Here is a 25,376-nt window from a genome sequence, read left to right as displayed (position 1 = left end):
CTTAGTAGGTTTGTGTTTTTGTTTTTTTGTTTTTTCATAGTTGGCTGCCATGGCCTCAATTTTTCCGGGGAAAGTAAGTCGATCTCGGCAGAGCCCCTTTTTGCCGAGACAAGGCTAGTTGAAACTGGGGGTCACCTGGTACCCAGAGTTCACCGTTTACGGCCACATCTTAACCCCTGTGACCTTAAGGGTAGTCATCATTCATTATTGATTAGATCTTTCTTCCTTTTGGTTGGTGCTGTTGATCATTTATTTATTAAAAAAAAGTTGCTTCATCAGAATACCACATAATTTTTCATTGTTGAGATTGAAAAAGGTAATAAGTTAATTAAATCCGTTTTCAACAATTATAACTTGTGGTAATTTACTATTATATTAAGGGTGTCCAAAAATACATGAAAATGGAAACAAAGGATTGTAATTCTCCAAGTGGTAAAAAGTTACAGACTTCGAATTTACCCGCGACTTTGAGAGATTGGGCCGTGGCCGAGGCATGGATATTGGAGGCCTTACTTAATTCATGTTCTTCCACGGAGAAATTTGTGGAAGACAGGCTCTCCGCTTCAGTGGAAAACCTACACCTGGTGTTTACGGCGCGGTCAGCCAAAAAAGATAGTATAGCACCTCCCTTAATGAGGAACTGGAAATCTGATTACGGCCGGCTTGTCGATGACACTGTTGCCTAACTCTTCTAAAATACGGGAGGGAAAGCTCGACAGCAGGAAACTTTAGCCGCAAAGGAGAAGGGACTACAAGTTTGCTTGTCATAATCTTCTCTTCAGCCGGTACCCGGAAAAACGGAAGAAAGGGAAGTTGGTAATGTGTATGCAACTGGCCGAATGCTGGTATGTGAGAACAGAGAACGCAGCCCGGACACCGTGAACCTGGGAGGGTTCCTAGCCGTCGACAACGGAAGGCACTGCGAAAGAAGGCGAAGTTTCTTCGAAATTAAGACATGGACCTTGCTACATCACCAAGTGTGGTGATATCCAGAGAAATCGGACGCAAGAAAGCAGAACTTTCGGCGGAAGATGTGTGACAACCTGGTAATCCCGGTGAGATCCACACTGAACGCAGCAGACTTCTCAGTTAGCGGCGGTTTTCATATGAGCCTGCACTTATAATAACTACAAACATATGAGTTAGTCAAATCAACCTGCAGCATGCCAAAGCTTCTTACTATCTACTGACGGCAAAGATGGCAAAGTTACAGGACCGTCCCTATAGATTTCTGATTCAAGCCATGGGTTCGTTTTAACAGAATCTGTGGTATTGGATCAGTTAAAGGGACTACGACTACGACGATGACAAGACCGACGGCCTGCGTTCTGATGTGAAAATTGTTAGAGGCAACCATGCTGAGACTATTCTGTTCCCAGGACCTTGTTGCGGTCAACTTACAATACCAGGTTAATGGTAAGAAGAGAAACGTCATAGTTGACTCTGCTTACTTACTACTTTGTGTCCTCCGTCGATGCAGGAACTAAGGGATCTCGTAGTTTATGCAGAATCAAGTGGCCTTGAACTTTTATTATAATAGGTTATGATGCAAACGCGCAGCATATTTATTGGGGCAGTAGCAAACGAGTCTCCTTTGGAGCGCACTATGAGGAACTGGAAGGTGAAACGGAGCCTTCCAGGCTGTGTAGAGTCCTTAATAAAGATGAGTCGGCCAAGTTGGACTCTTTCAGAAAACCGGATGGTACTTGCACGAAATGCAGAGTTGAGTCTATACAGACTCTCTTCGAAGTACACCACCCGGGAGAACAGGTCTCATAAGCGGGAAGAAGTGAATTGGCGGTTTCTGCAAATCCTTCAACACGAAGTTGTTGCAAGGAGAATTGGGACACTGCGAGAGCGGTTGTTACCAATGAAAAGGCGAGAGCCAACGATGCCAAAGGAGGGTATAGAGCACTTAGAGCAACTTCTAAGAAATATTTTTCAAAGATGTCTCTTTCGAGGCTACGTATTATATTTTCCTCTTGGCAGCAGGTGAAGGTAGTCTTCACATCAAAGCTTGGAAAAGATGACTATTTTAATCCAAAGAAGTTCAGGCAAAACAGTTTAACATCATTTTCGTTGAAATGTCTGGAGAGACTGGTTGAGCGTCACATTCGTGGGAAGGCGCTAAGGACGTATCCACTAAATGAAACATGCTTATCAACTTGGAAAGTCCTGTGAGTCTGCTCTTCATTCTTTGGTTTCAAAGATAGAGGATGCAACTCTGAAGGGTGAGTATGCGATGGGTATATTCGTAGACATTGAAGGGGCTTTAGACTATGCGCCCTTCCATGGTGTTGACGAAACTCTAATAAAGTGGATTTACGCTATGCTAACGCCGAGATTGCTGTGTGTTGAAGTGGGTGTTGATTGCTACCTAACAGCGGAAGCGACGAAACGCTGCTCTCAAGGAAGTGTGTTATCGCCATTTCTGTGGAGTATGCTGATCAACTCACTACTAGGCGAACTGCAAAATCTGTCAATACACGTTCAAGCTTCGGGGAAACTGTTCAAGAAAATAGACATGTGTGTACTTTACTGCCGGTGGTATTTACTTCAAGTATATACATATATTTGGCGCACGAGGTTTGGGCAACTTTTGGTTATTTAGGATGCACACAATATTTACGTCTGTATGTACATATGTATATCTGGAGTTTAGCAATTAATGACTTAATATTTTACATTTGCTGTTCTGTACGAATGGAAAACCGTGTTACATAAGAACAAAACACAAAACCTTTATATCCAACATCCGGTATATCGACTTGCTTTCATTTGTTGCTGCTCCTGCTGTGTTTAGTGGCTAAACGTCCCTAAAAACAAAACTAGTATTTTATTTTCTGTTGTGAAGTCATTGTCCTTTTACCGATTTGATCGGAGGCTATTAATACCTTCTACTCGTTCAGCCTAGTCACCACGCCAAGTTTAGGGGAGAAGAGGAGAGAAGTGAAATGTTTCATATTTTTAAATGCCACCATTATAGATGGAAAGGCGTTTGTTATTGCTGAAAGTAAAATAAACTTCGGATGCGAAGTCTAGTATTGATGGGGAACATTTGCAATAGATGCTCAAAGAATGGATTTTACCACATGAATTGGACATACTAAGATTGGAAAATTATTTGAATCCATTTACTTGAAAAACTAGATTATTCAAATACCAAATGTAATATAGATATAAACCACTATATGAATATGAATATTTTTAAGATAATAGCATTATCTTCTAACCAGTTCGGTTGCCTGCATAATATTTGCATCACTACCACACTTATTAAGCAAAAATAAATTATTATAAAGTAACAGCTTTTACTGGATATATCTTGAAAGTGAAACTATCATTTGTTAAAGGCTTAATATCATGCAGGTGTCATTAAATCATTTTAATATGCATTGCACAATTTCAGCAGCCGTGCATAGAAAATTACAAAATTATACAGTCATCTGAAAGATGTTACTAACCGTTTATACATATGTGTGTATTTCGAGCCTAGAAACAAGAGCCAGGTAATAATTATCGCCACTGTCAGAGTCGGACCTTGAGATGGTTGCCGGGTCAGTTCTCTTCAATAAACTCGGCAGAAATTGTAAGTAGTGTAGGAAAATTGTTTTCATAAATCTAAAGCAATTATTAACGGATGTTGCATATAATTTGCTCTCGGTATCTTAGTATCTGATCAAGTATTATACAATTGCAAAGTAGCGGAAATTCATGGTGCGAACCGATGAAGATTTTTATTGATCTCGGCAATATTATTAAAAAGATTTTAGCCATGTTTAACCGTCATATGCATATCTTACATTTTCTGGGCCGACATTCAAAAATCCTCTCCGTGGAATTTCAAAATTTTGCATAAGGATTTTATTAAAAACTGTCACAGGAAATAGTTTATTGCTAATTTAGTTAAAACTCACATGGCGTTTTTATGGTCTAATGCATAAATATATCGTTATAACTGTAGAAATATTTCGTTTAAAATTTTTGAATTCATCAATGCGAACCATGTGAAAGATACTCTAGAAATTATAGTTGCCTTGACCATCAATATTGAATGATTTCTAATTCTCAAGTTCAAACCATTTTTTTTTTCAAATTTATATGATCATCTTCCACATAGTCATCAGCGTAGCTAACGTTATTTCACATATCTAAACAACGCCAATAAAATGACTATAAACACAACTGTAATTTTTGCTTCCATTCCAAGGTAGCAGTTTGCTACTTTATCTTATTTTTTTATCTTTATCTTACTTTTATGGTGACTTTTAATGCTAGATACCTCCTTAGATATACTCAATTACAAATTACCCCGACATTTAAAGGTGGGTTATGATTCTAGGATCTATAGTAAATTAATATGTACATATATCATTGATGAAGGTAAATCTCAGTTTTCACTTTCTAATGGGCTTTTATCATGTCATCAGCGCAATAATAAGGTTTCTTAAATATTTATATTCGCTAAATGTGAGTTTTGAATATGCATAGTCGTGAATATGAGACAGTACTTCACTCACCAAGTGGACTTTTCGCCATGAACACAAACGGTTTTTGATTGTTATCCCCAAGGGTAATGGTTGGTAGTTATAAAAGAAAAGATACAGAGTTAAAAATCGATAAAGGGTTTTTTTTTAAATAAACGCAGTAAGGAATGACGATATTTGAACTTTCGGCCCATAAATATTTAAAGAAAAACTCATTTTTTTTAAAGAATTATCCTTCAATCTTCCTCTATCTTCTATCTACATCAGATAATGTTCTTTAACATATGGCCACAGTACCGGTGATCCTGTCAGAAATGTGCTGTGATGAATGCGGATGAAATGTCCTCATTTTATCTTTGAATTCACGTGAAAAACCAAAAACCATATAAACATTTGTAAACATTTAAACGCTAATAGGTCGTTAGTGAGATCCACACAAACAAATATGTATGACGATTTGGTTAGTCATAAAACAAATTGAATCGTTTCAACACTCATCAAACCGGGTCATCAAAGATGCTGTATGGTTTTTCAACTTTTGGAACGTTTTGATCTACCTGACCGCCTTGACGTTCCGCGTAGTCATAGTCATCAGCTTTAGCCAAAATATCTGTACGAAAATTCCCTGGACTTTGCGTAGAGCGTGTAGGGTAGAGTGGTGTCATATGATGTCTAACTAATTATCTCTTATAGTTTAAACACTTTATTTTATTAATTTTGAACGTTAATTATTTTTATTTTAATTTCTTTAACTTAATTTAAGTTGTTTAAATTAATTGAGGATAGTGATCTCTCTGCTCCTGCTTGACTTATCGAACTTCAACTGACATGAAAAAAAATTTTCGCTGTCAAAACTTGGTGGACGATGTCATGGCTAACGTGATTCGCTCTTAGGTGCATGCGGCACCCGCAGCTGAAACCATGGAAGGTTTCAGCGAGGAACCAATAGCACGGCCTCTTCAATCCGGTTGCTACAAGTTAAAACAGACGCGCCGCGCGCCTTTCACCCTGTCGTGTTTTCTTTCTGAACGAAGGGTTTTAGTCGAGCCAAGGAAATTCGTTTGACCGTGCTCCCGACGTTGAGGCTATAATAATCTTGGCCTCGCTCGAGGACTTCGAAGGGGCCTTCATAGAGTGGCTGAAGAGGCTTGCGAGGAGCTACTCATGCGTACAGGATTCGTCAGCCACGGCTTTCGCATGGTTGTTAGGTGGTGAAAAAACAAAAAGAAAGGAAGCCTGGGAGAACCAACAGGTCTGTGAACTAGAAAAGTACAAGGAGTAACCGCACCAGGTACGGAAGTTTTACCAACAAGTCAGCAGGAGGAAGCCTTATACACCTCCGATGCTCATCCTTTCGAGACAAAGAAGGAAATCTGATTTCCGACAGAATGGGCATATTGGAGCGATGGGTTGAGTACTTTGATGAGCTACTAAACAACAAGAACATCGGCGAGTTGGAGGTCCCGCCAACTGAAGATGACGGACAAATACTGCCACCACCAAGTACAGGAGAAACAGCCCGTGCAATTCATCGGCTAAAAAATCATAAGTCGCCAGGAGCCGATGGAATTACAGCCGAATTAGTTAAATATGGAGGCGACTAGTTACACCAAGTGGTTCATTAACTTGTGCCCAAGGCATGGGACAGCGAATCAATGCCTGACGATTGGCAATGAGGCATTATCTGTCTCATACATAAAAAGGGAGATATCACACAGTGCAGCAATTATAGAGGTATCACGTTGCTGAGTACCACCTATAGGATATTCTCCTCTATCTTGCTAGGCCGGATAGCCCCATACGCCCAGAACATCATTGGCCCATACCAAAGAGGCTTCACTCCAGGCAAATCAGCAACAGATCAGATTTTCTCTGTGCGGCAAGCGATAGAAAAACTGTTGGAATATGGACAACAGTTGCACCATCTATTCATCGGCTTTAAAACCGCCTATAATAGCATAGCCAAGGTAAAACTGTACACGGCCATGAGAGAATTCGGTATCCCGTCGAATCTAATAAGACTGACTAGGCTGACCCTGACCAATGTGCGAGGCCAGATAAAAGCAGCAGGATCACTCTGAATACCATTCGACGCCAACAACGGTCTACGACAAGGGGATGCCCTATCATGCGTCGTCTTTCACCTGGCCCTCGAGAGAGTGATCCGTGATGCAAATGGAAATGCGAGAGGCATCATCTTCTTATAGTCCACCCAACTACTGGCCTACGCTGACGATATCGACATCATGGGAAGAACAACCCGAGACATACAAACTGTCTTCATCCAGATCGAGCAGGCGGCGCGAGATCTTGGGCTGCACATCAATGAAGGCAAGACAAAATATATGGTGGTAACGTCAGCACCGAAGACCAACCAACCAACAACATTAAGCCGCACTGGTCAAACAGGAAGAATAAGGATAGGAGAATACAACTTTGAGACTGTTGACAATTTCTCCTATCTAGGGTCGAAAATCACAACCGATAACAGTTACGATGATGAAATCCGCGCACGGTTATTATCAGCCAACAGAGCCTATTTCAGCTTATAAAAATGTTCCGCTCGAAACGTCTCACCATAGGGTCAAAGCTCTTACTGTAAAAGACTATGATCTTGTCAGTCCTCATGTATTCCTCGGAAACTTGGGTTTTTAGCAAGAAAAATTGCGGCTGCGCTCGAGAGAAGAATCTTCCGAAGAATTTTTGGTCCCCTACATGAGGATGTGTCCGGATAGCTGAGTGGTTAGAGCGCAAGGCTGTCGTAGCGGAAGGTCGCGGTTCAAATCTCACTGGTGGCAGTGGAATTTGTATCGTGATTTGACGTCGGATACCAGTCGACTCAGCTGTGAATGAGTACCTGAGTCGAATCAGGGTAATAATCTCGGGCGAGCGCAATGCTGACCACATTGCCTCCTAGTGTACCGTTACGGTCTTGAATGAAGTGCTCTAACACACTTCAAGGCCCTGATCCAACATGGATTGTTGCGCCAACGATTATTATCATATTACATGAGGATGGACGATTCCGTAGCCTACACAATGACGAAATCTATGAGCGATACCATGACCGTCAGGTTGTGGATAAAATCCGGCTCAATAGGTTACGGTGGGCGGGCCACTTAATCCGTATGGATGAGGATGATCCCACCCGGAAAGTCTATAAGAGCAACATCTATGGTAGAAAAAGAAGACGAGGCAGACCTTGCCTAAGATGGAGCGATGGCGTAGGTCAGGACGCCAGACAACTTTTAGGGATATCGAATTGGTGGACCTCGGCGCAAAACCGGGATGTCTGGAGTTTCTTAATAAGGCAGGCCTAGACCGGATACCGGTTGTTGCGGCGTTGATGATGATGATGTTGGATGGTGACGGCTTTAACTTTGCCATTGCGTCCTTGGGCGAACGCAACAGACCGGCAGCGTTGAGTTCCAACCTAAGGTCAAGAACAGGGTCGTTGGGGAGCCCCAGGTTCTTCCAGCTCTGCGGGAGTTGCAGGAAATTCATCGCGATTGGCTGGTCGGAGGCAGGAAGAACGGGCATCCCATTGGACTGCGGGTGGTATGCGGTTGTCCGGTGGTGCTTGAAGCCGGGGAGTTTGCCCAATTCTGAGAAAAGGGAGAACTCAAACTATGATTATAAGTGCCGGCGCACCAAAGCGTGAAATCCTGTCTTGACAGAGCGCCTCTGCACAGGAATGTGTAGTAATGTCTTTCAGAGGTATTGCCTCAGGCCACTGTGTGAACCTATCGATGGTTGTGAGGCGATACCTGAAACCGTGCGAGTCTCGCAAAAAACCAATGATGTCGTGGTAGATTGTGTGGAAACGCTTGGTGGATCCAGGGAACACTCCTACCTCTTTCCTGACATGCTTTGTTGTTTTGCACTTTTGTAATGCGATGGACTGCCTGGTCCAGGATTTAATGTCCTTGTTCATGGACGGCCAGAAATACTTTGCGGTGGTTAACCGATACGTTATTCGAATGCCTGGTGCGCTAGATCGTGAACAGCGTGAAATACTTCCTTCCGGAAATTGGGTGAAATATATGGTCTTGGTCCCGTGTCTGAGATCTCGCAGTATATGCTGAATGTTGAGCCGAAGATAGGAAACTTCCTAAATATGTGTTTGGAGTTGGTCGAAATACCGGTATTTGCAAGCTTAATAAATATTACTAACGAATAGGAATGGCGAATCCCAATTATTTCAAAGGAACTAGAGCGTTCTATTGTATTCCGTAATTTCTGATGACGACTAATTCATGTTAACATCACAAAAGAGTACAAAAAGATATAAAAAAGTTCTAAAAACTGTGTTGCAGATTAATCGATCAAATTTTTTAATATCAGAAAAAACATTCTTGAATATCTTTAAAACATTTTTGAGTTACAAACTATGCAATACAGTTTTTGCATATGCATATGACTTTTTTTAAACGATTAGAATATCTTAACAACGCCCTAAATTATAATCATTAGCATCTCTTCTTAAATTTGATATTTCTCCATTGAAGGTATTCTAATATCAAATTTAGATGCCTGATTCGGTTGAAATTTGATATGGCAAAGGTTTGCCTTTCATTACTGATCTTAATCAGAAATCGTATATTCATTAGCTTACAGGCAAGAGTTTCCTAAAAAATATCAAAATCGGTTCTACCTTTTCACACGGACTTCATATCATTTTTAATTAAATTGATTTTATTACTGTTTTTTTTTGTTTTGAGTTTGAAGAGCTATGGAAGGCTGTAAAGGAAGCAATCAATTTCTTTCGTCACGACTATTACAGCGACTAATTGACAGAAATTAGAATAAGTTACCAACCATCTGATGTGAAAAATAATTTTCTTTATTTTCTTTCTGTTTAGATTGCTCATAAAATCTTTCCACAGTGGAATTAAAATTCAAAATAATTTGAATCGATAGTGATAATTAACTATAATACATTCAATGTGAATGAATCTCGGGTCGATTTCTAGATTGCCATTATGTAATATACTAAAGTAGAAAAATCTCTAATTCTAATGGTGCGAAGCCAATCTATGTAAATTTTATTGAACTCTGCATCTGTAGTTATATTATTTTTATGTATAATACAATGGCCGATAATTGGATTGGCACTTTTTTGTTTCGGTGTTTTTTGCTACTTTAAAATGCAAATTCATCAATTCTAGATACTATTATATATAAAACAAAAAATTAAAGAGAAAAAGTAGCTATTTCATTTCCTATTCTAAATTGTGCACCTTTATATGATATATCCTCGATTAATTGAGTCTAATTTACAATTAATTAAAAACGGTTAAAGAAAGAAAAACTTAAATACTCGCATTTGGTTCCCTATCCAAGTACTAATCATCCTGAACAGTACTTAACTTCGGTGGTCGATAAGGATGGGAGTTATGTAATGTAATTTTATGTTATGCAGTAGTTGGTCAAGACTTTTTTTGGGATCATAGCCGGGCACTTCGCTGAACGTTTTAGCGCATTTGATAAATAAGCCGATAGCAACTATCTGCTGTCTCGCCTGGATTTAGAAAGGTGTATTCGATAGCCCTAGCAGCAACAAAATATTTATAATAATTTTCTCCTTGGGTACTAATTCGGTTTTGGGAAATGTTGCAGTACTTTACCGCGATTCAACCGCTGAGCCGATCCATGAACTACTGACATCCATAACGTACCCTATTTTCGAAACATCCATCACCACTTCCGAATTTCCGAAGCCAACGTTCAGTTATCCGATCCTTTATTGTCCGTCTGGTGAATGTGAAATTTTGAGTAGTTTCTGCCGTTTTCGGCGTCATCTTAAACTCAGAAATTTCAGAAAATCTCACGAATTTCGCTATTCTTTTAATGCCGGGGCCGTTACTATTTATATACAAAGTTTGTTGCGTTAAAAGCCAGCCGAGTAAGAGTTGTAAACATTTTTGAGCGCCTCATGATGGTGACATAGCGTAATTTCAAGTAATTGAAAAAAACCACCGATGATATCATGATAGCTATCAAAAAAGTAGAATACCAATATTAATGCTTGGACGTGCCTTGTTATAAGACAAACTAGGTTTGAACACAAATCTCAATTCATAGAGAGAGTTCTGGCAAGTCATTTGGTATTGGGAATTTGCCCTGGTTTATAGTGCTAGAAAAAGTGTGTGTTTTGGAACATCTGAATTTAACTTTTCGTAAGAATGAAAATGTTGCTATGGAGAGTAATAACAAATCAAGCCTAGACCAAAATTATTTCTTTTTAGATGGCAGCTGGTTCCTGAAATACAGTATTTGTAATTTCAAATTTGTTTCTTTTCAATGGGATGTATCTGTATTTGCGAATCTGCATTTATCAACTTTTTTTATTGGATACTGTTTGATTTCTACATGGAAATCGCCACCGTTAAAAAACTTAGACCATCGTTTACGAGGTTTTTGGGTTACAGGTAAGGAAACTAGTAGGCTGTTTAGAAAACGAAAGCGGTCTTGATAATACACCGTAGAAAGGAAAATATGGTCAAAGTAGAAGAATAGGGAGGGAGGCGCTCGCAAACTTGCAGAGATGAAATTCGGTGAGTTCTGCTTACCGTCTGATGATCCTGAGTGTAACCAGTGCAGTTGGGGGTGCATAGGTAAATTCAGCCTATTTTACGGCCCGGTTTCACCGGTCGTGGCTCGCTGAACCAATCAAAGCTGACGGGTAGCCTAAACTATAATTTTTCAATCTGGTCACCCCTTCGTGGGAGCGCAATACTTTCCCAATTAGTTCAAGTAGTCCTAACCGCTTAGTTGCTAATGTACATGTGCCCCATTTGGCAACCTTGAGCAGAACAGAACCAACCGTGATTGATCGGTACACGCACAAATATATTGGGAGTCCCCAGAACCGTAGACAATTCTGTGCGAATGTCGCTGGGGTAAAATAAGCCTGGTTCTGCCAAGGTGGAAGTTGAGGTGCGAATTATAAGTCTGCTTTTTCGGGACCTTCGTGAGCTAGTGTGCATTGAACCGGCATTAGTAGAACATATCGTCCGGAACGAGCGCTGATATGCTCGATTACCTAAGCGTTGAACAGACCTCTGGAAACTGAGGAAACTCTCCGAATGTATGGTAAATTTTTCCAGACTATTGCACGCAGCCACCTCGCACACGATGGACTGCTGTAAATTTCCTGGAGAATTAACCAAAACTGAGGGATAGTTGCGTTGTTTCCCGCAGCGTCCAGGGAAGAAAATATATATGGCTGGAACACCGGTAAGATTCTACGATTTGCGTGGCCAAATATAGAGAAAGTCTTCATCTATGCTGGCATGGAGACAGCAACGCCAGTACACTGCAATGCTCCTGTTCTTGCTCTTGCTAGACTGGGGATGAAACTTTTTTCTAGAAAAATGCCATCGAAGGTGTGCAAATGGGCCGATGGGACAGGAATACCTGTTGGACTGCATTGTTTATCAGTAACGCAGATAAGCAATAGCGGAAGATGCGCTGGGATTTCTGCTGAGAACATCAAAAACGTTAAACGACAGATAATTGATTCCAAAGAGAGCATAGCACAGCACAGCAAAGACGAACACGACCCAAGCATTAGATATCACAAAAAGGAAAGAGAAGAAGGAGAAACATAAATCAGGTTTGATGCTATGGAGGACGCTGTCTTGGGTATGAAATTACGAATCCTGATCGAGGGAGACTTACATGGGACATGTCTCATTGGGACTCTAGGAAGCAACGGATCCAGGTGGTGACGGTGCCGACGCGGTACGCAGTTTTGAACATTATATTCAGGGCAATCTTCCGGCGAAGGAAGCATTCTCAACGTAGTCTGGATGGGTTTGGGGCAAGCGACTGTTAATATATCGCACTTGAAGTGGTTGATGTAATTTTCCCACACAAACCGACCAAGCATCCTCTTTAGCGTGGCGCGGCCTAAAGAAGGACATTGGGTGATTCATGGAAGTTCTTGGAAAAGGTTGAGTTGCGCTGCAGGTTACTTCGAAGTAGAAATTAGACATCTAGCGGAACTTCCATGCCTTAGAGGGCACTCAGCTAGCGACATGTGTTTATAGAATATCGTAAACTCCATCGTTTTTAAAAGATCGGAATTGGGGGTGTAACAAAATTACAGAGTATAAATCAGCAAAAAGGAGAATATGCAATGTTGTGCTTAAAAGTGAAGCTCGCTGTTGGAAGAGCTAGTCGAGCGAGATGAGACCATCCAAAAGTAGACACAAAAAGCTGTTTACATACGGCCTTATTCCCTGCGCATATAATTCCCTCCTCCACACCTCTGCAAAGATAAAGAAGAATCTGAGCTTTCGTCTGCATAGCGGCCATTCTGCACACTTGATATAACAGGGAAGGTCTTCGAAAAGTTCATCCAGAATAGATTCGACAAAGCGATAGGGACTTATTCCCAAGGTAGTTCGGTTTTGGAGCTAGAGGATCTGCAGTGGATGGTATCATGGAATTTGGGGGTTGATGCGGTTAATCAAATTGAGGCATACAGCCGTCGATCTTGGATAGTGTTCCTCGCAACGCTTGTTGTTATAAATGTTTTCAATTTTGTCAAAAGGACAGATATATGGGATCACTTCTATCAGGAGATGCTTTCCCAGGAACCCATTGCAGTTCGTGCTGCTCTACGACGTAGAAGTATGGTTTGATGCTTGGAGCGCAAGAGCATCTATGAGCTGAAGGTGCTTTTGACGAACGATGACGTACACTGGGTGAGTTTCAACTCTCTTGGGAAAATAAGTTGAGAGCGGAGTGAACTGTAGGGTAGTCCATGTCTTCGACCGTGGTTGAACTGTTGGGCGTATTTTAAAGTGAGGTAGACGACACCGAAAAAAGCTTTTCTGTAGGAAGTTAAAGGAGATTCGTCAGTATACCTACACATAAGTAGAGAAGTTCTCCTAGGGGAGCTGAGAAGCTGATAATCCACTTTATACAACTAACCAACTTTGACGATTTTAAGTCAAGAATTTAACAGGTGCTCGACCTGTTTCCGCAGGGAATCTTTGTCCGCTCTGAGCGTTGTTCTGCATTGAAGTTGATGGAGGAAATATATAAATTTATTGTAATTTTTTAACGCAATAAATTTATCAATAAATTTTATTTTATATTCAGTACCAAGCAAAATGGTATTGGTGTGGAAATCCAATAAACAGATCGGTTGCAAAAAGTAGTTAAAGTAAAAACAAATATAAGCCCGGAATTGGGTGACCCGGTTTTACCGAATATAGTGATGATGCTGCATTAAAATGAAATGAAATGTGGGATAGATAGCGTCTTCTCATTTCATGTCATGGCAATGAATGGTATGCGGATTTTTACACGCGCATGCTTAAGTCCTACATTTGGTATGGAAATGCTAATGATATTTATAAGAAAAGAATATATAAATGATTCGGGCGATAATGTCTCGGACACTTACCAATTCTTGAGTTGGTTTCTTCCCTGTGGTCTAATTTCAGTGAGAAATCCCCTTTTTAGCTTCCGCAATTTACTTTTATTATCGTTTGTTCTTACATTTCAAACCAAGTGCAAATAAAAAAATGTTTTCGGCACTAATATAACGTGCAACCAAATTACTCTTTTGATGATACATTTCAAAGAACTCGAGTTAGAAGCTTGCAATTCGTCATCACATTTGCAGCTTTTGTAGTCCCGCTTCACAATACAAATGTGAGAATTCAGCCAATTACTTGATATCATTAACTTCCAACGTAAATAAATAAAAACGAACATTGTTGAATGAGCACTGCCTTCCTTCTCCATTTTCTCATCATTAAAATGATACCTGCAGAAAATGATGATACCATGAACTTCACGAAAACCAACAATGACCTACCTTTGGTCGCGTGAAGCGAATGAGGAAAATAATGAAGGTATGAATTCCACAGACCAATTGAGAGATGAAATTGGGGAAAGGAAAGTTCAACTGGAGGAATGAGGGCAATTTCTTCTTGGATGCAATAATTTGCTAATATTCAGGGGTACCTTATTATTTTTATTTATATTTATATATTTTTTCAGAGATTAGTTAAAAATATTTAGATTTCGTTCCAGTTTTTTTCTTCTAAATAGAAAATGCTAAAAATTGTTTTGATACTTGCTTGCGGGAAAATGTTGATAAATTTTAGTATTTTGAAGGCTCATTAATTTTACATTTAGTCCAAGTTTTATTTTTAATGGAAACGCTCGACAACAAAACCAACTGCGGAAATACTTCATGAAGTTTGTTTTCACATGGTCATGGTGGTTTGGGAAAGTACAATACCAGATTTTTTTTATCAAGGTGCAGTTGAGGTATTTTTGTCAAACATGTTGGTACATACAAAAATGTTTATTCAACTTTTATCTTAATTTCCGAAAAACCATTGCCTTTGTATGAACACCGTTGTGAGCAGACAACTTTTCCCAACTTCCCAAACCTGTTAAAGCCGATGTATGTGTAGTTACAAGTGAACAAAAAATTATACAATTGTAACATTGAAATTTAATTCCATAAAAATGTTTGTATGTAAACATGAAAAAAAGGCATATAATCGTATATAACAGATACCGTTAAAAATTACTTAAATTATGTGTTTTAACACTTATCGGAAGTGCCGCGTGTGTTGTTCGGTCCCTTCCATGGAGAACCTCAATGGCATGTGCACCGACTTGACCTTATCGAAAGTTGATTTGTCTCACCTTGAAATGCGGTTATTTTTGGCTAATTCTTTACCAGTTTGATAGCTTCGGTGAATTTTTTCGATAAACCAGTTATTGATTTGAATAAATTTGCAATTTAAATGCTTAAGATCGAATTTCAAAAACTGTCATGTTGCTTCTGGAATATTGTCGGAAAGTATCTTAGGAAGTAGATTTTCTATGTAAAATGTCGAAAAATGATCCATGTAAAAGTATGCAACGGGGTCACTTTCGATTCTTATTGGTTCGATGCAACTCACCAAACTGGGGAACCAGGTTACATGCTTTGGATTACGAATGTTAATCTTAATTTTCAATTTACGATGTTTACGAAAACGCTGTTTAAGAATGAGAAATGAAGAGTATTCGGCATGGTTACAATTGGTAAAAATTATTTATTTCTCCATCATTACATGTTATTGAGTAAACGCAATAATTGAATGTGGTATTGACCTTAGCCATGTGAGTTCCCAAAAAATACTAACTTGCTTTTTACCAGCAAAAATGCATGTGCAAAGCGAAATGTTGAAGAGAGGAACCAAAGTAAGAGGCCTACTACAATATTATTTGTATCTTGTTAATGGTGAAGAAGAATTTGCCAAATCCGCCAACTTAACGGGCTTACGAGAGATGAATTTAATGAAGCGGAATTCCAAGGACTCGAATTACTTTATTGGTCAGTTACTCCATGTTACTTTATGTTTAGAGTTTCTCCTTGAAGAAAAAACTTCCGCTTCTTTTTAATCTATAATGAATCTGGTTAAATATTTATATACCGTATCTAACGTGACAAACTACTTCACAATTAAAAACGACATTTCACCTACAATATTTTATGAAAAATAAAACCTTTTTTCCGGCAAACTGATAGAAATTAACATGAATTTAGCGTGAATATATTCGCAAGAACGGTGCGATGACTGAGTTGGTTGAGAGTCAGCCTCTCGATCTCGTGTCTGTCTTTGTGGTCTTCCTTCTATTGGGGGCAACTGAACAACTTGCATAGCATTAATTACGAAAATATTGAATCTGAAACACAGTTTTGTTGAAGAAAAAATACAAAAGAAAGGAGGAGACTATGTGGATATCCTGGACTCTATAAGGAAATCAACAAGAAATATACATATACTACTTTTTGAATTGAGGATTATTTAAAGTTTTCACCGGATGTTTAGCTCGTAAAATACATCTGTGGAACCACAAAAACACTTTTGGACTGGATTGGGCACACAATGAGACTACCGGCAAAAAAAAGGAGGTACAATTCTTGTACAGAACAGGAGCTGTTTAGCGGCTAGACACAATATCTTACTTTAAGGTGGATATCAAAGCATTCTAAGAAATGCGCTGGATAGGGATCCTTTCTGGGAGCGGCTATACCATATCCCATATCATCCAGTAAACTATGTTTTCTGAATAGACTTCCTAGTTAACAAAGAAATTAAATTTGCTTTTATTGGCCTTGAGAACATAAGCGAACCGCTATGCACCCTGCACTTGAAACGTTTAGGCCCCTGTAGAGGAGACTGCGGAGTTAAAGAAGAAGAACCTTCGAAACTTGTTACGTACTCAACAACTGTGGCCCACATTGGGCGCCTACTCGGTTATGTACCAACAACTGTGGCAACTTTGGCCTCACGTTGTGTGTCAATTCTGTTACACACGCAATAACTGTGACTCCACATTGGTCGCCAATTCTGTTACCTATGCAATAAATATGGTGCCCAATGTGGGGCCCGAAAGGTCGTATTTCCGCTGTTTTTTGGTGTTTACACCGATCCTAAATGAACTTAGGAGGGTTTTGTTGATCAGGTGAACATTCGTTGTAATTTCGAGCTTAACCCTCAAAACAGGGCTCTTCAGCGAAATCCTCTTCATAGTTGGCTGAAATTATTACCAACATGCCTGACTGGAGGATGTAGTAAGAAGTAAAATGGACCTTGTCCATCCAAAGCTCAGGAGCCCCACCTTTTAAATTTTTGGCGAGGATGTAACTGAAATTATTGACTCAACATATATTAAAAATTAAAATTCGTCGACAGGTTTTTGTTGAATCTGTGGGTGTCTGGTTTAGATCGTAGTTTCCAGTTTTGGCCGGACTATTCGAAGTTGGGAGGATGGCCATACCATCGCCCCATCCCTAGTCTGGGAGGGACTTAGATTCCTCACAAAACAGGGGTGAACATCAAGGTTCCAAGGTGGGCCGCCGTAGGGCGGTAGTATCAGCCCGCTTTCAGACTTCACATCTCTATCATAATAATTTACCCCGGGTGGGTTTAGTTTTTTCTGGCTTTTGTGTGATAAAATCTCTGTGGCCTTGCAACAGGTAATATTTGAAAACCAAGGACCTCGGTCTTCATCTCACCGAACTGCAAGCATTCGGGTTAACTCCAGCACGTATCGTCCGGTTTCTCATTTTATCTCGCGCAGTCGGTGTTCAGGACTGGCAAACCTTCTAGAGGAGTTTGGTTGGTTGACAGCCTTATTTACTGTGTTAGTGCTAAGGTGATGCAATGCTGAACTCTCATTGTGCGCCGAGATCCACCAATTCGATATCCCTAAAAGCTGTCTAGCGTCCTGGCCTACGCCATCGCTCCATCTTAGGCAGAGTCTGCCTCGTCTTCTTTTTCTACCATAGATATTGCCCTTATTGACTTTCTCGGTTGGATCATCCTCATCCATACGGATGCACCGTAACCTATTGAGCCGGATTTTATCCACAACCGGACGGTCATGATATCGCTCATAGATTTCGTCGTTATGTAGGCTACAGAATCGTCGATCCTCATGTAAGGGGCCAAAAATTCTTTGGAGGATTGTTCTCTCGAACGCGGCCAAGAGTTCACAATTCTTCTTGATAAGAACCCAAGTCTCCGAAGAAGACATGAGGACTGGCAAGATCATTGTCTTGTACAGTAAGAGCTTTGACCCTATGGTGAAACGTTTCGAGCAGCACAGTTTTTGTAAGCTGAAATAGACTCTGTTGACAGCCAACAACCGTGTCCGGGTTTCATCGCCATAGCTGTTATCGGTTTTGATTTTCGACCCTAGATAGGAGAAATTGTCAACGGTCTCAAATTTGTATTCTCCAATCCTTATTCTTCTGATCAGCGTGGTTCGATGTTGTTGATTGGTTGGTTTTCGGTGCTGACGTTGCCACCATATATTTTGTCTTGCCTTCATTAATGTGCAGCCCAAGATCTGGCACCCATTGCCGCCTGCTCGATCTGGAGGAAGGCAGTTTGTACGTCTCGGGTGGTTCTTCCCATGATGTCGATATCGTCAGCATAGGCCAGTAGTTGGGTGGAGTTAAAGAGGATCGTACCTCTTGCATTTACCTCAGCATCACGGATCACTTTCTTGAGGGCCAGATTAAAGAGGACGCATGATAGGGCATCCCCTTGTCGTAGACCGTTGTTGATGTCGAATGGTCTTGAGAGTGATCCTGCTGCTTTTATCTGGCCTCGCACATTGGTCAGGGTCAGCCTAGTTACCGTCTACCGACTTAAGCGTAACAACATAATAGCTTAAAATGAACTAATGTGTAGGTTATAAGGGTAGCAAATCTATGATATAGGATGACAGCGATTCTAAACTGTCGAAATCTTGGAACTGAATAGAATGGCTTAAATAGCTCCTTTTCAGCATTTGTTGTTTTCCAGGTAGTGTCTCCAGTCGAATATTTTTTGAGCTTAGTGAATCGTGTAAGACTTAAATGCTTAGTCAATAGTCTGCAGTGAGGAACCAGAAAGCCAATTCCACATAAGTTATCCACCCATCCATTTTGTTTTAGGATTGAGAGAGTCCTGAATTCACCTTTCGCTTGATTGTTCATTATGAATTCGTGGTTTAAGAGTGAGTGTGAAAAGATGTTTGCAATGTCTGCATATTCTTCCGTAATTATTGTGTTATATGTTATAGAATTATCAGAATTTGACACTTATTCATTAACTCTCGCTGAGATTGTTTTGAGTACAATTCGACTATATTCTGGTAGTAAAGTGAAAAAGCAAATTTGACAGCAGTACAGAATTAATAGTAAGAAAGTTATTAAACATTTTGTTAGGGCCTAACAAAGATGGCAAAATTTTTCTAAATAATAGGAGAACTTCCACCAGAATTTTCAGTATTGTGCTCGGAACTACTTTCCGAACTGATGTTTAGATGAGGGCCTGATTTCTAGACAGGCAACTGAGGCAGCTTCACATTGTTATTCGAGTTTTTTTGATTGAGCAATTTCTTTTGGTGGAACTTCAAGTCGAGAAATGCAGCAAGGCCTGCCTCAAGGCCAGGCAATTAGCGAAATGGAAACTGTCCTGGATACCAGCAGCTTTATGAGCAATACAAATTGACCCGGAAAAAATAGCCACCATTCTTAAACGTAAATGCGAAATGCGACTGCGAAAGAAAGCTGACTTAGGCCGCAGTAGCGTCGAAAGCCAAAGGCAAACGCTTTCTGTCAATTATTTGTCTTATTTTGCTACATGAAACAGTGACGAATCTTTTCTCGTAAAATGTGAATAGCGCTAGTCACCGGGACGCTGACATGGGCCATTGGAGCGAATCGGGGAGCAAAGAGAATTGAAGGCTTTTATTACCGTTGCGATTGCGGGCAAAGTTGATACGTTTTAACTCCGGTACACCAGAAAATCTCGAAAAGTAAAACATAGCGTGGATCGTGATAAATGGAAAATCATTATTGCGCTAGTCAGGGAAGCTGCCGTAAAACGCATCTCGGTGGTCTAAATGTTAGTTATATGAGGGGGGTTAACGGGAGACTCCTTATTAGCAACGACGACAAGCAGCTTAAGAGGTGGAGAGAACATTTCACCACGGTTCTTAACCGTACAGCATCTGGTGAAGTTTCACCTCTTGTGGATGAAATTACTAGTCGTCGTAACATTCGTCGATTTCGAGAAGGCTGTCGAAGGAGTAAACAGGTTGTGTTTCAGGTGAATGCTTTGAAGTTCGAAATAGAGTCCGATAGGATTGCATTCTGTCACCGCTGTTATACCTTGTTATCGGCAACGTGTTCCAGGCGTTGTTCGGAGGCGTGAAAGATGTGAATGGACCATGAAATTTTTCCTCAGACCCCTCCAATTCGATGATGATATCTGTCTACTATCTTGCCAAGTCATAGAGCTTGGCCAAATGAATGGCTCTGGATTTGGATAGAGAGGCAAGCGGAGCCGGACCGACGATATATACCAACAAAATCAAGGTTCTCACCCTGATTGGTTATCGTACTTTTCCTATCTGCATCATTAATGCTGTCGGTGAATTTGTCTATCTCAGTAGCATTGTTTCTGCCGACGGTGGCAGAGAGCTTAGTGTCACCCGACGCATTAACAGCCTACATTCGTCTTTGCTATTTTGTCTAAAATTCGGAAATGCAGATCCCGCAACACTAACATCAAGTTGGGGTTGTTCTGCACCATGTTCATCTTCGTGCGGGATGGGAGCAGCACATGAAAAGTGACCCCCACTGTCATTCGAAAGTTCTAAGCCTCCGTTAATACCTGTTTTTGCCAAAGAAACCCCGCCGAAGTTCCAATTGTAAGTTAATAGGAGAAACCTAGATGCTAGAAGTTGCGAGGAAAATAACCAAAAATATGATGCCTGATTTGAGTTGAGAGGGAGGCTCAAAAATAAAGCTAACTATGGGATTTTGCAAAGAAACTACGCAACATATCAGTATTAGGTAAAAAGATATTTATTACAGAAGTACTGTGGAGTGCTAGTAAATTTAACCTAAGTTGTTCAAGACAAATGGCGAGTATTTGAAATAATAAAGGCCTGCTTTTTTCTATTCGCTAGTGTTATTCATTGGTCTTGCAAATATCGATATTTGGGCAATCATTTGTTCCCTTCATCAGTGCTAAGCGAGCCTTTATTATTTCAAATAATTTAATCGCTAGGAATACCGCGAAATTACACTTAGATAAAAACTGAGTTTAAAAAAAAAAAATCAAAGAATTGGTTGAAAATTATTAATAAAAATTGAACCATGCAATATAAAGAAAAAAATTCCTCAAATTATTAAGCATTATTAAGCAAATTATTCTGAATATACACTAAAAATTTCATGTCAATCGAACAAAAATCGTCCCAGAAATTGATCCGTTTAGTTTCAACGAAGAACAATTTTCGGTTTCCTGAAAGTTCAAGAGGCGACGGCCATGATAGTGCTAAATATTTTGGCTCAGATTTTTGCCACAGGTCTCAAAGAAGGAGAATATTTCACATAGTGAAAGCAGAAGAAAGTGATATCCATTTCCATATCAAACAAACCCTTGCTTTCTAAATAATTCTGGCAAACTATTCGAACGGGTAATGTACGATAGATTACCTCTGATTGCCGAAAAAAGAATGATCTTTCTGCAAATCAGTTCGTATTTCAAAAGGCGGAGGGATCTACGACTGATAGTGGCTAATAGAGCGAAAGATGCGCTCAAGTACTGTCTGTGAAGAATGACTTCAATTTCTCGAGAAGAAGCAAAATCTAAAGGCTCTCATCAAATTAACCGCGCCGAAGTACGATATCGATAGTTTTCTGTGCTGCGGTTCAGGTGAAAGACCGAAATCATATCGTACGATATGCGATGTCTCATAGGGGTGCGTCCTAGGTCCACTTCTATGAATAACTACGTGTAGTAGAGTACTGATACTAGATCGTCCTACTATTATTTTCACAGTCATCATTGAACTGCAACTGTTGCACGCTTCCTCGAAGCGGTTGAGTCGCGGGGCGATGATTGAGGGGGTTGAGCGTCAACCTCCCAATCTTGCCGCTCTGGGTTCGAACCCCAGTCGTCATGGGCGCTCTGTGTTAGTCTTGTGTTTCTATAGCTTCTGTGAGCTTATCACTTGTACAATATGATGATAGTGAAAATGAAGCACAATTTGCTATGTGGTCCTATACTCCACTAAGGAATTAACAGGGAACACTAAACATTGAGCCGCACTTCCTTATTTTAAGGGTAGTTAGTTCGAAAGAAGGAGAATAAATGGTGACCAAATATGTCATAGAAAGTGAAATGAGGGGGAGGAGTGCTTACTTGAAAACTAGATAAGTTGCGAGATTTGAAGTTGTTACGATTTCCATTCATCAATATAGTGACTAGGGAGAAATTTGTTTTAGTATTTAAAAGTAAGTGTGTGCGGGTAAGTGTAGATTACAGAATATATTTAAGTATGCCATAGTGTCATAATTAGTAAGGGAGGAAGAAGAAGCAGAAGAATATAAAATTTTATTTTCGATTTTAACTGGGAAGACGTTTAAGAATCTTTGATAAATTTTGAAATGTGTTGGATTCAAACATTAGTTGCAGTTTTTATTATTCTGGCCGCATAAAATTTGTTATTGCTTAGTGCATCTATGGAAAAAGCTTTCGTATTTGAGCAGGCAAAAATTTGAATCTTTTCTCGAAAAATTTTAACCAAATGGATTGACATTTAAAAACCTTATGTGACATAATAAACGAAATGATTGTACCAACTCTGAAATGATTCAATTTGTCAAAAAATATGTAAATCATCTAAATATAAATTATACCCAATGGATTATCTTACCTCATCGGGTTTCTTTGGTAATAGTAAGAGAAGATAAATTTTACTTGGTTCCACTGATATTAATATTATAGCATGTTTTTAGTTAGTTTGCAGTTATCTATAATTTGTAAATTTTTCATTTTCAGGCGAGATCCATAAAACAATCTATGCTTAATCCCGAAACTCACATGTTGTCTGATGGAACCTTTTGATTTTCATTTCTTCGTATTGATTAGAGAAGCAGTCCTACCTAGAATATAAGAAAAACACATTGAATATTAAAATATGCAGATATTATCATGAAAAAGTGGAAGAAGAATTTAATTAATAAATATGAAAGAATCAATTAACGTAGTGAGGCCGACAAAGGAGGCAGTGAGGTGTTTGGACTTAAAATCTTGTTGATGATGTTAATATACATTTTTATCTACAAACCTAGCAAGGAAGGAAGTGTACATAAGGGGTTATTCCAGTCTGCATAAAGAATCTTTATTAAGAGGTATAGAGTAGGATGTAACTCCTCCAATAAAGACAGGTATATTATAGATATAAGGTACCCATAGTCCATTACTATATTCTTACCAATGTGAACTAAATTTTCTAGTGAAGTATCTATTAACAAGGTGAGAAACATTTGAGTGGACATTTGGTACCCAGCACGTAATATATGCATATATTATGTGAGAATATCCACTTTCGTGTGATATTGACATTCAAAGCGTTGAATTTGCACAGAAGCGGCAACTTTGACCTATTATAACTTTGTTAGTAATATTGCGATTTCCACCAAACTCGGCCAATTGGAACCTTACACGAAAGTCTCTGGGGACGATTGGTGTTTCCACCTACCCCGCTGCTATTGTTGATAGTTACTTGCAAGAGCGGACGCTCTGGTATAATATCGATGATGGACCCAAGGAGTAAATTGTTTCCGCGGGTGTCTCTCAGGCCCCACTACTGTGGAGCATCATGTACAATGATGTACCTAACCTTCTGGTTCCGGAGGAGGCCACGGTGGTGGGTTATACCGACGATATAGCACTGGTTGTGGTCGCAAAGCATCTCGAGGATGCTTAGTTGTACTCAAGCGAAGCAATCATTGTTGTTAAGTCTTGGCTAGAGAGTACTGGACTGGCAATCGCGGAGGAAAATATGAAAGCGGCCCTCATCACTTCAAATGAAATACTTAGGGGTGATGATAGACGGAAAACTCAATTTTAAGCAGTACATAGGGCATACTTGCGAAAGAGCATCCACCACGAGTATGGCTCTGGCAAAGATGATGTCGAACGTAGGAGGACCACAGCATATCTGCAGTGGTGAGTTCTATGTCGCTGTATACAGTCCCACTTTGGGGAAAAGCGTTGCAGGTTTTAGGCAATGCACATGCAACTGTGCACGGTCTACAGAAGAACAGCTTTAAGGGTGTGTTCTGCCCTCGGGATCGTCTCAGATGATGCAGCGTTCTTCATCTCAAATGATATTTTGGTAATCGAGATGATGAACATTTATAACACCCGGTGCACCTCTCCTTCATCGCAGGTGAAAAAAGCCGAAAGGGAGAGATCCATAAACAGATGGAAACGGCGATGGGACCAGCCAGAAATGGATCGTTGGAATTATAGGTTGATCCCTTCCATTGCGGAATGGCTGGAAAGAAAGCATGGGGAGTTTCTTACCGGCCATGGAGGATACCGTCAATGCCTGTACAGGTTTAAATTGGACCCCTCACCTAATTGTCTAAACTGCGACGGGGTCCCAGAGGACCTAGCACACGTATTCTTCTAATGTCCTAGGTTCGCGGAAGAAAGGAGGAACCTAAAGGAAACTCTAGGTGAAGTGCTATCACCAGAAAATTTTGTCCGGGGAATGGTAGCTTGCCTGGAGGATGGGGATGCGGTCACTTCCATGATCGCAGCATTCGCACGTTTACGAACCCCGCGGGCAGACGGAGATCTAACTAAAGTAAGCTAACTCCGTTCCGTGGTGTAGTACCTAAAGGTGGTTCCACGGAGTAGGGGGAGTGGGGGGGTGGTGTCCAGGCCAGAATCTTTTGAAGATTTTCACCTCCTTAAAAAAAGACGAACAGATGGATAAACGGATAGACAGGAAACTGATTCGGGCCCTTCTGGGAGGCGTTTACAAATCAATGATGTGCAAAATCAAAGGAAATCGCTCGATTACTGCCCCTAACATTCTAGATGAAATAGTGATGGACCATTTCCCATAAAATGTGAATACCGCTATTGTAAAAGGGGATTCGAAATCCTAATGGAAAGCGATGGAAAGGTCTCAGAAGACTCAAAAGGTTGCATGCAGAAGTTGCAAACAAAGCCCTTAAGACAGCGGTGAATATAGTGCCGAATATGTTCGCTGAGGTATTTACTGCATATTCTAAAGAGGAAGCATTTCACACAGAGTGGAAAAAGCAGAGACTGATTCTCATACCCAAGCCAGACAAACCTCTGGATGAACCTTCATCATACCCACCGCGATGTCTTTTAAATAATACTGGCAAATTATTTTAACGAATCATTTACAACGGATTACATTCGATTACCGAAAAGGAAGGTGGACTCTCTAAGAACCAGTTTGGATTTCGAAAGAAAAGATCTGCGACTGATGTGGTTAACTTAGTGGCTTACATAGTCAAAG

General features: G+C 40.1%; 1 protein-coding gene across 2 annotated transcripts in view; it reads right to left on the bottom strand.

The window, feature by feature from the left end:
- The window catches only part of LOC119651676 (chaoptin), a 103,099-nt gene that overhangs the window by 51,319 nt on the left and 26,404 nt on the right, over positions 1-25,376 (bottom strand). Inside the window, exon 1 of one of the 2 annotated variants that reach the window (XM_038055370.1) lies at positions 22,910-22,956. The exons of the other annotated variant lie outside the window; for it this stretch is intronic. Within the exon in view, the coding sequence (XP_037911298.1) occupies positions 22,910-22,940 (31 nt within the window). The 5' untranslated portion in view covers positions 22,941-22,956. Of the gene's footprint in view, positions 1-22,909; positions 22,957-25,376 lie in introns of those variants that run through there. 2 annotated transcript variants of the gene reach the window in all.

This window comes from Hermetia illucens, chromosome 3 (genome assembly GCF_905115235.1).
Source record: "Hermetia illucens chromosome 3, iHerIll2.2.curated.20191125, whole genome shotgun sequence".
Taxonomy (NCBI): Eukaryota; Metazoa; Arthropoda; class Insecta; order Diptera; family Stratiomyidae; genus Hermetia; species Hermetia illucens.
Note: the sequence above shows the minus strand (reverse complement) of the source record. Positions and strands in the feature narration are given on the sequence as shown.